The sequence below is a fragment of the Balaenoptera physalus genome (assembly GCF_965194825.1).
Source record: "Balaenoptera physalus genome assembly, chromosome: 13".
In the NCBI taxonomy this organism is placed as follows: Eukaryota; Metazoa; Chordata; class Mammalia; order Artiodactyla; family Balaenopteridae; genus Balaenoptera; species Balaenoptera physalus.
The window spans coordinates 6,336,092-6,347,089 of NC_138892.1; the positions used below are offsets into that span (position 1 = coordinate 6,336,092).

Below are 10,998 nucleotides of genomic sequence, written 5' to 3' on the forward strand. Positions count from 1 at the left end.
TGGAAGCGTTTCAAGCACTTTTCCCATGCTAGGTTGAATATTACATTGCATTGAGTTGTTTACTTAATAAATATTTTTGAGGGCTCATTGTGGTGCGGTGTCGTGTTTTACTTTTGCCTGCGGAGGTTTAGGTAAGCGTGTGGATCACTTTCTGCACCCGGCGCACAGCCGACGGTTTCAGAGCAGGGACGGAATCGGTAACAGCGGAACCTTTCTTCCCGCCCGGGGATGCCTCGGCCCGCCCGGCAGGAAATGCGTCAAGGACCGCGCCGCGCTGCGCCGCCGCAGTCGGGCCTCGGTCGCCCTGGTAACGCGCGTGGGGCCGGTTCCTCAGCATGAACGTCCGGGTCGCGCGGGCTGCGTGGGCCTGGGGCCGGGGCGTGAGCTGCAGCCGCGGCGCCTCGAGCCACCTGCTGCCTCCCTCGGGGTCGGTGGACGTGGAGGAGCTGTTGCGAGATGGGACAGCGGTGGAGGAAGGGCCCCGGGAGGCCTCGGTGCGGCGGTTGCCGGGCCAGTGCTCGGTGCTGCTCTTCCCCGGCCAGGGCAGCCAGGTGGTGGGCATGGGCCGCGGTCTGCTCCGCTACCCGCGCGTCCGCGAGCTCTACGCCGCCGCCCGCCGCGTGCTGGGCTACGACTTGCTGGAGCTGAGCCTGCATGGGCCGCAGGATGCCCTGGACCGCACCGTGCACTGCCAGCCTGCCGTCTTCGTGGCTTCGCTGGCCGCCGTCGAGAAACTGCATCACCTGCAGCCCGCGGTGAGGCCCGAGGCCCGGTGGCAGGCCGGGGAGAATGGGCTCTGCCCGAGCTCTCACAGCTAGGTCGCGGTCCAGCCGAGGCTCCCGCCTGCCAGGCCGGCGTGCTCCAACGTCTGATGTGTTCGGCAGATCCTTACTGAGTTCCCACCCGTGCGGGGCACTGTTGTAGGCCCAGGGGATACAGCCTACAACAAACAAAACAAGGATCCCTGCGCTTGGGGAGCTTGCATGTTAGGGCAAGGAGATAGGTAATAGAGAATAAATATGCTATGTAAATTACGTAGTGTGTTAAAGATAAGTGTTTCAGAAAGAAGAATAGAGCAGGGAAAGGGGCCGGGGAGTGGAGGGCCGGGTTGCGATTTTAAATGATCCTTAATCATTTAATTAATTACTAAATGATTTTAGAGGGATTAAGCTTCACCCTTAAAGGAAGGATCATTGAGAAGGTGATATCTGAAAGTATCAGTTCACTTGAAGTTGTACAATGATTGCTATTAAGATTTATTATCACAACAGTAATTGTTAAGCTCGTACTTTACCCCATTTCATCCTCACAACAACCTTGTGAGGTAAGTACTGTTACTTTGTGGGTAAGGAAAGAAGACTCAGAGATATTAAAGGAACTAGTTTAAGTGGTCATGTCAGGTCATGATAATAACATTCATCCAGTGCCTGTCCAGGGCCAGGTCTGTGCTGAGCGATTTAGGGGTGTTATTGCCATGTAATTCAGCAGCCCTGTGAGGTCGGTCCTGCTGCTCTCCCCATTTCACAGATGAGATAACTGAGGCGCAGACGTTAGGGAACTCTCCCAGGCTAAGAATCAAATCCAGCGGTGACTCTGAAGGTCATGCCCTTAACTTCTGTGCTTAGCGTCCTCTGTCTCCATCAGCCTGAGAGGCAGCACCAGGGCAGAAGCAAAAGAATCCAGAGCCCTGGGGTGGCATCACAGCTCAACCAAGGAGTCCGCCAGTCGGCTTTAACTTGCCTTGCCAGTTAAAGTTCCTCATCAGTAAAGGGCTGGATCAGTGATAGTCAAGGCCACTTCTGTGTGTTGTCTTCTAGCTGGAGCACCAGGCCAGCAGAACCTGGCTCACTGAACTGCTGAACCCCTGTCAGCTTTCAAGTGCAGAGCCCCGGGCTGAACTCGCCTGAGAACTTGGCCTCATGTTCTTCTGCATGTGTCACTGCAGGTCATTGAGAACTGTGTTGCTGCTGCTGGATTCAGTGTGGGAGAATTTGCAGCCCTAGTGTTTGCTGGAGCCATGGAATTTTGTGAAGGTACATAGGAAGAGGTTTGGTTTTTTGGGTTTTTTAAAAATATTTATTTATTTGGCTACATCGAGTCTTAGTTGTGGCATGGGGGATCTTTCGTTGCGGAGCGCGGGCTCCAGAGCGCACGGGCTTAGTTGCCCTGTGGCATGTGGGATCTTAGTTCCGTGACCAGGGATCGAACCCACGTCCCTGCATTGGAAGGCGGATTCTTAACCATTGGAACACCACGGAAGTCCCAAGGTTCGGTTTTATGCATGGGGTATTGTCTTGCTGAGCTTACTGAGGACAAGGGGCACTGCCAAAAATAATTCTGGACCTACTCAGGGGTAATAGAGAAGGGAGCCAAGGGTGGGGATGACAATGGGACCTGAGGACCAGACTTCACCTTGATTCCCTTTTAAGCTTGAAGGGTTCATCAGGGAATTTCTTTCTTCTTGTAGTCTTGTGAAATCTTGTTGCTTTAGTGTCTCCCAGTACTGTGCATTCTTAGTCCACTCATGTACCTCCAGTGCCTGTTGTGTGGTAGATCATCAATAGATTCTCATTAAGTGAAAAAGAATAAATCAGTGTTTGATCTTGAGCCATATCAGTTCCACTTCTTAAGATTTTTGTGTATAAACAGGTAAACAGTTTTGCTTATAGTTAAATACAGACAAAGGATTTGAATAGATATTTCTCCAAAGAAGATATACGAAGGACCAACAAGCACATGAAAAGATGTGCAACATCACCAGTCATTAGGGAAATGCAAATCAAAACCACAGTTGGGTACCACTTCATACCCACTGGGATGGCTTTAATTTAAAAAACAAAAGAGGAAAATAATAAGTGTTGACAAGGATGTAGGAACCTCACACATTGTTGGTGAAATGTAAAGTGGTGCAGCCATTGTGGAAAACAATTTGGTGGTTCCTCAAGTTAAACATAGAATTACCATGTGACCCAATAGTTCTACTCACAGGTCTATACCTAAGAAATGAAAACATATGTCCACACAGAAAAACTTGTACACAGATGTTTATAACAGCATTATTCATAATAGCCAAAAGGTGGAAATGATCCAAATGTCCATAATCAGACGAATGGATAAACAAATTGTGGTAGATCCATCCAGTGGAATATTATTCAGCCATAAGAAGAAATAAAATACTTATGTTGCAGCGTGGAACATCAAAAACATGCTAAGTGAAAGAAGCCAGACACAAAAATCACATATTTTTATATGAAATGTCCAGAATACATAAATCCAGAGAGACAACAGATTAGAGGTTACCGGGGATGGAGGGAAGGAGAAATGAGGTGTTTTATGGGCTGATGGAAAGTTTTGAAACTAGAGCTGGTGGTTGTACAACATGAACACAACAAATACCACTGAGTTATACACTTGAAACTGGTTATATTTTATGTGAAATTCACCTCATTGTTTTTTAAAAAAGCATTATAGGAAGGAAGCATTATCAAGGAAGTGGAAAAAATTTTTCATATTTCCACATCCTAATAAAACTATTTTATACAAATACAGTTTTACGTGTATGTAATTTGCAGGATTATTGACATTCTGTGTTTTTTCACTTGACAATTTGCATAGTTATTTAATGCTTGCCTGGGAGGGTCTCCACGTTCCTGTGGTTTCTCTCCTGCCTGCTAACACAGGCTTTTAATGTATTTGCTCCACAGTTCTGCTTGTGTAAGGGCTAAAAGTCCAGTACAGATATATACGGTGCCGGGTAAACGAAGGTGTGTTAGAGAGAAAGGGTGCAGGGTTTGTTCCTCAGACTTTGTTGTCCCATCAAACCCTGGATTGGTCCCTTAACTGCTCCTTGGTCTGGTCATCTCCCTCCCCAGCAGGGAGCAGGCCCAGGACCAGGATGATAGCTGTCCAGTAATTGCAGTCCATTCTTTTTTGTTTTGTTTTTAAATTTTATTGAAGTATAGTTGATTTACAATGTTGTGCTAATTTCTGCTGTACAGCAAAGTGATTCAGTTATATTATACATATATGCTTTTTCAAATTCTTTTCCATTATGGTTTATCACAGGATATTGGATATATATCCCTGTGCTCTACAGTAGGACCTTGTTGTTTATCCGTCCTGTATATAATAGTTTGCATGCGCTAATCCCGAACTCCCAATCCTTCCCTCCCCCACCTTCCCTCCCCCTTGGCAGCCATGAGTCTGTTTTCTGTATCTCAGTCTGCTTCTGTTTTGTAGCTATGTTTGTGTCGTATTTTAGATTCCACATATAAGTGATACATGGTATTTGTCTTTTTAACTTAACTTCACTTAGTATGATAATCTCTAGGTCCAGCCATGTTGCTGCAAGTGGCAATATTTCATTCTTTTTTAGACTAATATTCCATCATATATATGTACCACGTCTTCTTTATCCATCTGTCAGTGGACACTGAGGTTGTACCAGGGACAGCACCCTGCCTTTTGATGATGGTGGTACCATATATGTATGGTTCAGATACGTAGAACTGCGGCTTGTAGACTGGTGATGGATACCAATATCAATGTCTCCAGCACATAGTGTGGAATTTGTGCTTTGTTTTTCGGGTCTGGGCTTCTCTTCTCCATTACGTGCCTTGATTTTTCCAAATGCACTTCTCTCTGGGTAGGTTTGTATGCAGTGAAAATCCGAGCTGAGGCCATGCAGGAAGCCTCGGAAGCTGTCCCCAGTGGGATGTTGTCCGTCCTCGGCCAGCCTCAGTCCAAGTTCACCTTTGCCTGTCTGGAAGCCCAGGAGCACTGCAAGACTTTGGGCATAGAGAACCCCGTGTGCGAGGTGTCCAGCTACCTCTTTCCTGACTGCAGGGTGATCTCAGGACACCTGGAGGTTGGTGTTCACGGGAGCAGCCTTCCTAGACCCCAGTCCAGTACAGAAGGTTGGAATTATTCCACACCTGGGAGCGCACAGAGCGTAACAGGTGCTCTGCCCAGCCCTGGTCCTTGGGAGGCATCTGTGGGCCAGGGGTGTGTGTGGTGGAGCGAGCACTGCAGAGAGAGGCAGGAGGCTGGGGTACTGTCTCCGCTCCACCACGTACAGACCGTGGGCAAATTCCCAGCCCACGTGGAAAGTCAAGGGGCTGGACCAGATGATCTCCAGGGCCTTCCTGTGATACATTCTGGGCTTCTCACAGCCTCTGATCCACTTGCTTCCTTAGAGAAGCTGTTTCCTGCTGGGTTGCTCTGCCCTGCTCTACTTTTTCTTAGGTGTCTGTTTTTGCACCCTTTCCTTCTGTCCATCCTTCCACTCACTGCTGCCCCACACACCCTTTCCCGGGCAGCTCCTGGGTGGCAAGCACTGAGGACACGGACGGATCAGCCAGGGCTCCTGCTGTTAAAGGAAGGCGGCTGTGAATGGACGGCTCCAGCTTCCAGGGCACAGTGAGGGTCAGGCTGACTACCAGGCTGCCAGGAGGCGGTGCCTGGAGGGTGACGTGGCCAAGAGCAGGGGCATCCCAGGCAGACAGGAGCGCCCGACGGAAGGGGCACTTCTGTACCGCGTGCCTGGCTGGGGAGCGTTGAGCGCAGACCGGATGGGTGCCTCCCCGTCTCGTCTCCTCCGGTCCTCCGTCTGGTCCTGTGCTCTGTGGACCCGGAAGCTGAGGCAGAGAGCCAAGTGCTTAGTGGTGGTGGAGGCAGGGTGAGCGCTCCCGCCCATGTCCCTCTGAAGTCCAGGTTTCCTCCACTTGACCATGCTGGTTCATCTCCCTGTTAAGGCCTTGCCAGTAGGCAGGTGTCCTTACGTATCTCCTCTGAATCAGTGAGAGCCTCTGGGGCAGTTCTTAGATGACGGGAAGACAAGTTACAGTGGCCCCAAGCGAATCACGGAGCTGGCTGCTTATTCCCATTAACATCCTTGGAAGGAAGCCCATAAGTGGGCCAGGAGGGGCCCCCCAGTCAAGGCAGGAGTCTCCCTCCCAGGTTCCCAGACAGGTGGGCATCCAGTGCAGGTGGCGATTCCTGGGATTCCCAGGTTTGGCCTTTGGTGCTGTTGGAAGTGCTGCAGCAAAGAGCTCAGGTGCGGGCAGGGTCCCCTGAGCAGGTGAGTCCCTTTCCAACAGTGGATGTGAAGAAACTCCTTGCCCTTTGCTAGACCCATGCCTGGCCTGAGAGCCAGCCACAGGAGCCTCTGGACCCTGAGGCTGTGTCCTTGACTCCTGTGGCCCTAACCTGGGGCTTGAGGTGGATGAATCCAGAGACTTCCCATGGGAAGCACTTAGAGACCGTGGCAGTGGTGCAGAAGTGCCACCGAGTAGCTGTCTCCGTAGATGCCGGCGATCAGAAGTGTCCGGGCGTGGTGGGAAGGGCTTGGGCTGTGAAGTCCGAGTCTTCTGTTCAGAGAGGCGTGGGGGGCGCATCCCTCAGTGAGGTGGGGATGGATGGAGCGTGGAATTGGGTGTGAAGCACCCGGTCAGTCAGGTCAGGTTAGACTCTGCTGCAGTGACAGCCCAGACCCCTCCGTGCTTCCCACACGCATGGTTCACACTCCGTGACAGTTCACTGTGCTGGGCTCTGCTCCACTTGGATTTCGCCCCGAGGCTCAGGCGGCTGAACAGCCTCGGTGTGGAACAGATGGACTCGCTCACGGCAGAGGGAAGTGACACGTGATGGGCCTCGGGCTGAACTGGCCATGCCTGGGCAGCAGGCTAAACTCCTGCAGGGCGGGGCCCACAGAGAGGGATGAACGAGCTCCATCCAACCAAAAATATTAGTCCCTCCTACCTTTCGGGGGCACAAATAGCTACCCTGCTGTATGTTGTTTTTTTTTTGGCCGTGCCGCGCAGCTTGCAGGATCTCAGTTCTTCAATCAAGGATTGAACCCAGGCCACGGTAGTGAAAGCCTGGAATCCTAACCACTAGGCCACCAGGGAACTCCAGACCCTGCTGTATTTTTTCCAGTGGACATGGATGGGCTTGGTAACAAGTTAATAATTGCTACCCTTCTATAGGGTTTGTATACCAAGCATAGTTCTTCATAGCCCTATGAGATAACTATTGTTGTTATCACCGTTTTACAGGTGAGGAAACTAAGGCACTGACAGGTAAAGTAAAAGTGCACAAGGTCATGCAGCTGCCATGACTTACCTTGGGTCTTCAGGAGCAGCTGGCACAGCTTCTGAGCAGGCCGTGGATGGTGTCAGGTTGGAGGGACGTGGCAGACGGTTTAGTGCATAGGAAGGCCTTTGGTGGATCCCAGTGAAGGGCTGTCAGGGTGGTAGGCCTTGGGCTGTGTCCTGAGGGCACAGGGTCTCTTAAGAATATATACTGTTTTAAAGATGTTTGCAAGTGGTTCTAAATTTGGGCCCGTTAGTCCCAGAGGCCCCTTTTAATCAAGCTCTTGTCTTCTCTAGAGAACCCCAGATGAGGGGTTTCAGACCTTGGATTGTGAAATGAGGCTTGGAATCTTGTGAGTTTTCATCTTGAAGGTTATGGAGTAACAAGAAAACAGGCTTAAAAAAACTATGAAGAGTAGCAGAATTCTAATTGAAAACTAACACTAGATACTGCTTTTTCATTCATCAGATACCTCCTATTTGATCACTTGCCAGCAATCTTGTGAAGTAGGTGAAATTGTGCTCATTTTATGGATGGAGTAAAAGAAGTTCAAAGAGGTTGCCTGGGGCCACCGGGCTAGTGAGGGCTTCTGGGTCACTGACTTTGCAGCTGTGCAGGATGAAGTAACACGTGCTGGTGTGTAGAGAGAAGCATATCCTACACGTAGGACTGTGATGACATCAGCCAGTGGTGACTGCCTCTCTGTGTGTTTCTTCCCCTACGATTTGCTTGGCTTAAACCTCCCTTCTTTTGCTTCCAGGCTCTGCAGTTTCTCCAGAAGAATTCCTCCAAGTATCACTTCAGACGCACCAAGATGTTGCCGGTTAGCGGTGGGTTCCATACCAGCCTCATGGAGCCAGCTTTGGAGCCCCTGGCACAAGTTTTAAAGGCAATTGATGTCAAGAAGCCTCTGGTGTCCGTCCACTCAAACGTTAATGGGAATAGATACATGCATCCCAAACACATCCAGAAATTGCTGGTCCAGCAGGTGGTCTCCCCGGTGAAGTGGGAGCAGACGATGCACACCATATATGAGAGGAAGAAAGGCACCGAGTTCCCCAAAACTTTTGAAGTAGGACCTGGGAAGCAGCTGGGAACCATCCTGAAGAGCTGTAACCTGCAGGCCTGGAGGTCCTACAGTCACGTGGAGGTGCAGGAGGCTGACAAGGACCCGGACTAGAGCGTGTAGGGGCCTCCCATGACCTTGGCGTGGAGGGGGCATGGCTGAGGAGGCCGAAGGGGCTGCAGTGGGCCGAGCCCAGCCAGGCCGCCTCCTCCAAGTGATTGGGAGGGATTGTTTGCAGAGTGCTTTGAATGCCACATAAAAAGCACTGAAAATGAGAATTTCTTTACATGACACAGTCCATTTCTCCCCCCTTGAAACACATTCGAGTGCTGGGGAGAGATGCAGCTGTGACGGTTCTGTGAAGACTGGTGAGTTCCTGCCCTGCCTCTTGGGCAGGCCTCTCCGCCTCTCGGGGGCTCAGGGGCTCCTCTGTGCAAGGGGCTGGAAGGACCTGGCTGGCAGCTGTGTTCCGAGGACTGGGAAGGCCTGGCCTGCTGCCGTGTGGGTGCCGTGGGCAGGTGGCATGGCCACAAGGCTGACCAGTGCCAGACGGGCTCCTCTGCTGCCCCAGCATCCTCTGGCCACACACGGCCAAAGCCTTAGCTCCTTTGTCACTGAAGCCAAAGGGCTTTAGGACCCAGTGGGCTTTGGCAGCCATTCTGTCCACCCCTTCACGCAACAGTTGGGAGACCCAGGGCCCCATCTGTTAACTTACTGCACAGAAAGTATTGAGTGCCTGCTGTATGCCAGGGAGTGAGTGGCCTCTGCCTTGGTAGGGAAGAGGGTCCTTTAGCAAGGCGGGAGTAGTGCGGGGAGGGCGGCTGAGGGCCCCGTTTCCTCCCCCACCCCCAGTCATCCCTTTAGACTGCAATCATGGAGTGCCTGCTGTGTGTGGGGTGGGGGGGGCCTGGTTCGGCTCAAGCCCACCCGCAGAGCTTATCCTCAGCTGCTCCGCACCAGGAGCCGGGCGCAGACTCTCTGCTCCTAATATCAATATTAAATATGAGTAATTCTATACTTCTTGGGTGATTTTTTTCATTATTCAGCAATAGTAGGAAAACCATATTGGGAATGAAATCTCTGAGCTTGTCTTTTAGGGTTTTTTAAAGATTTTTTTTTTTTACTTTATTTTTTATTTTTGGCTGCATTGGGTCTCCATTGCTGCACGCGGGCTTTCTCTAGTTGCAGCGAGCAGGGGCTACTCTTTGTTGAGGTGTGTGGGCTCCTCGTTGCGGTGGCTTCTCTTGTTGCGGAGCACGGGCTCTAGGCGTGCGGGCTTCAGTAGTTGTGGCACGTGGGCTTCAGTAGTTGTGGCTCGCGGGCTCTAGAGTGCAGGCTCAGTAGTTGTGGTGCACAGGCTTAGTTGCTCCGCGGCACGTGGGATCTTCCCAGACCAGGGCTTGAACCTGTGTCCCTTGCATTGGCAGGTGGATTCTTAACCACTGCGCCACCAGGGAAGCCCTTTTCTTTTCTTTTTGATGTGGACCATTTTTAAAGTCTTGATTGAACCTGGTGCAATGTTGCTTCTGTTTTGTTTTGGTTTTGTGGCCTCGAGGCATGTGGGATCTTAGCTCCCCGACCAGGGATTGAACCCGCACCCCCTGCATTGGAAGGGGAAGTCTTAACCACTGGACCACCAGGGAAGTCCCCTGAGCTTGTCTTTAAATGTTGCTGTTGTGTAGGCACATGTCAAACCCTGGGTAGGGTTTCTCTTTTTTAATTGAAGTCTAGTTGATTTACAGTGTTGTATCAGTTTCTGGTGTACAGCAAAGTGATTCAAACTCAAACCCCAAACTCTTAAGGGTTTCTCATTTTTAGTTCTGTGTTTCTCAACTGGGGCCCTGTTGGCCTTTGAGCAGAAGTGGTCTTCATTGTATGGGACTGTCCGCGCTTGTGGGCAGCTGTCCTGGCCCCTAGCCATTACATGCCAGTAGCATTTCCGGGCATTGTGACCCCAAACATGCCCACACGTTCGCACAGCCCTTCCACGCTGAGAACCACTGCATATATTGCCACAGAACCCCATTTTCACCATGGCCTGAGTTTGCGTGCTCTTTGGAGCACAATGAAGAAAGAACTATTATATTTCTTCAGACTTTGTTTTAGAAAATTTCAAACCTTCACAGAGAACTTTGTTATTGTTTTTAAACAATGCTCAGGCTGTTGGAATCCCCTTTGCTGAGAGCTTTGAGAAGGCAAGCTCCCTGCACAGTCCAGGCTGTGGGTGTCTGGCTGGTCTGCGGGCAGCTCTGGGTACAGTGCCACGCAAGGGAGCCGGAGTAGCGGTGGAGGGCGGGTGGGCCTGCGTGCAGGCCTTACTGCTCCTCTGGACATAGCTCTTTGCCTCAAGGGCTGCCCAGTAGGAGGGAACTCAGGGACGCAGGTGGGCAGGGCTGCATCTCTACTACAGGAGCCCTGGAGGGTTGGGTGGGCAGGCCCTTCCCCTGCCCCTGCTGACCCTGAATCTGGACAAGTGACAGAGGCGGGGGATTGTGAAGGGAGCTTTGGGAGGAGTCCTAGGGTGAGGGCCTGGGGGCCATGGTGGACCCTACATCCTGTTCCTCGGCAGGACCTTGGCCAGTTCCTGCCCCCTTGGGGAAGATACCAGTGCTGTCCTTGGTCCGCAGGATCTAGCCCACCCCGAGCTGGGACTCGCACCTGCCACCACATCTCTGGTTCCGTGTCCGTGGAGAACCTTGCCTGCTTCTCCTTCCAGCCACTTGACTCCCCAGGTCTACCTGGAACTGGGCACCGCTCCCCTCCCGTGGTCTGTGTCCACTATGCGTGTGGCAGTGCCCCAGGGCCTGCCATAGAACTGCTGCAGGAGATGGGGGGGCATT

General features: G+C 51.5%; 1 protein-coding gene across 2 annotated transcripts; it reads left to right on the forward strand.

The window, feature by feature from the left end:
• Positions 1-265: 265 nt before the first annotated feature.
• Positions 266-9,175, forward strand: MCAT (malonyl-CoA-acyl carrier protein transacylase). Of its 2 annotated transcripts, XM_082420541.1 has the most exons (4): positions 273-755; positions 1,946-2,033; positions 4,650-4,867; positions 7,853-9,175. In XM_082420541.1, exons 1-4 carry the CDS (start codon positions 336-338, stop codon positions 8,270-8,272), a joined length of 1,146 nt encoding a protein of 381 aa, XP_082276667.1. In that variant the 5' UTR covers positions 273-335; the 3' UTR covers positions 8,273-9,175. The 2 variants fall into 2 exon arrangements, with proteins under 2 accessions (XP_082276668.1, XP_082276667.1); XM_082420542.1 differs by lacking the exon at positions 4,650-4,867 and having other exon boundaries at positions 266-755; positions 7,853-8,057.
• Positions 9,176-10,998: the final 1,823 nt, after the last annotated feature.

Coding starts and splice junctions, on each gene's coding strand:
- MCAT (XM_082420541.1), top strand. CDS start 336: ATGAACGTCCGGGTCGCGCGGGCTGCGTGGGCCTGGGGCCGGGGCGTG. Junction 2,034..4,649: donor AGCCATGGAATTTTGTGAAG/GTACATAGGAAG, acceptor CTCTCTGGGTAG/GTTTGTATGCAGTGAAAATC. Junction 4,868..7,852: donor TGATCTCAGGACACCTGGAG/GTTGGTGTTCAC, acceptor TTTTGCTTCCAG/GCTCTGCAGTTTCTCCAGAA.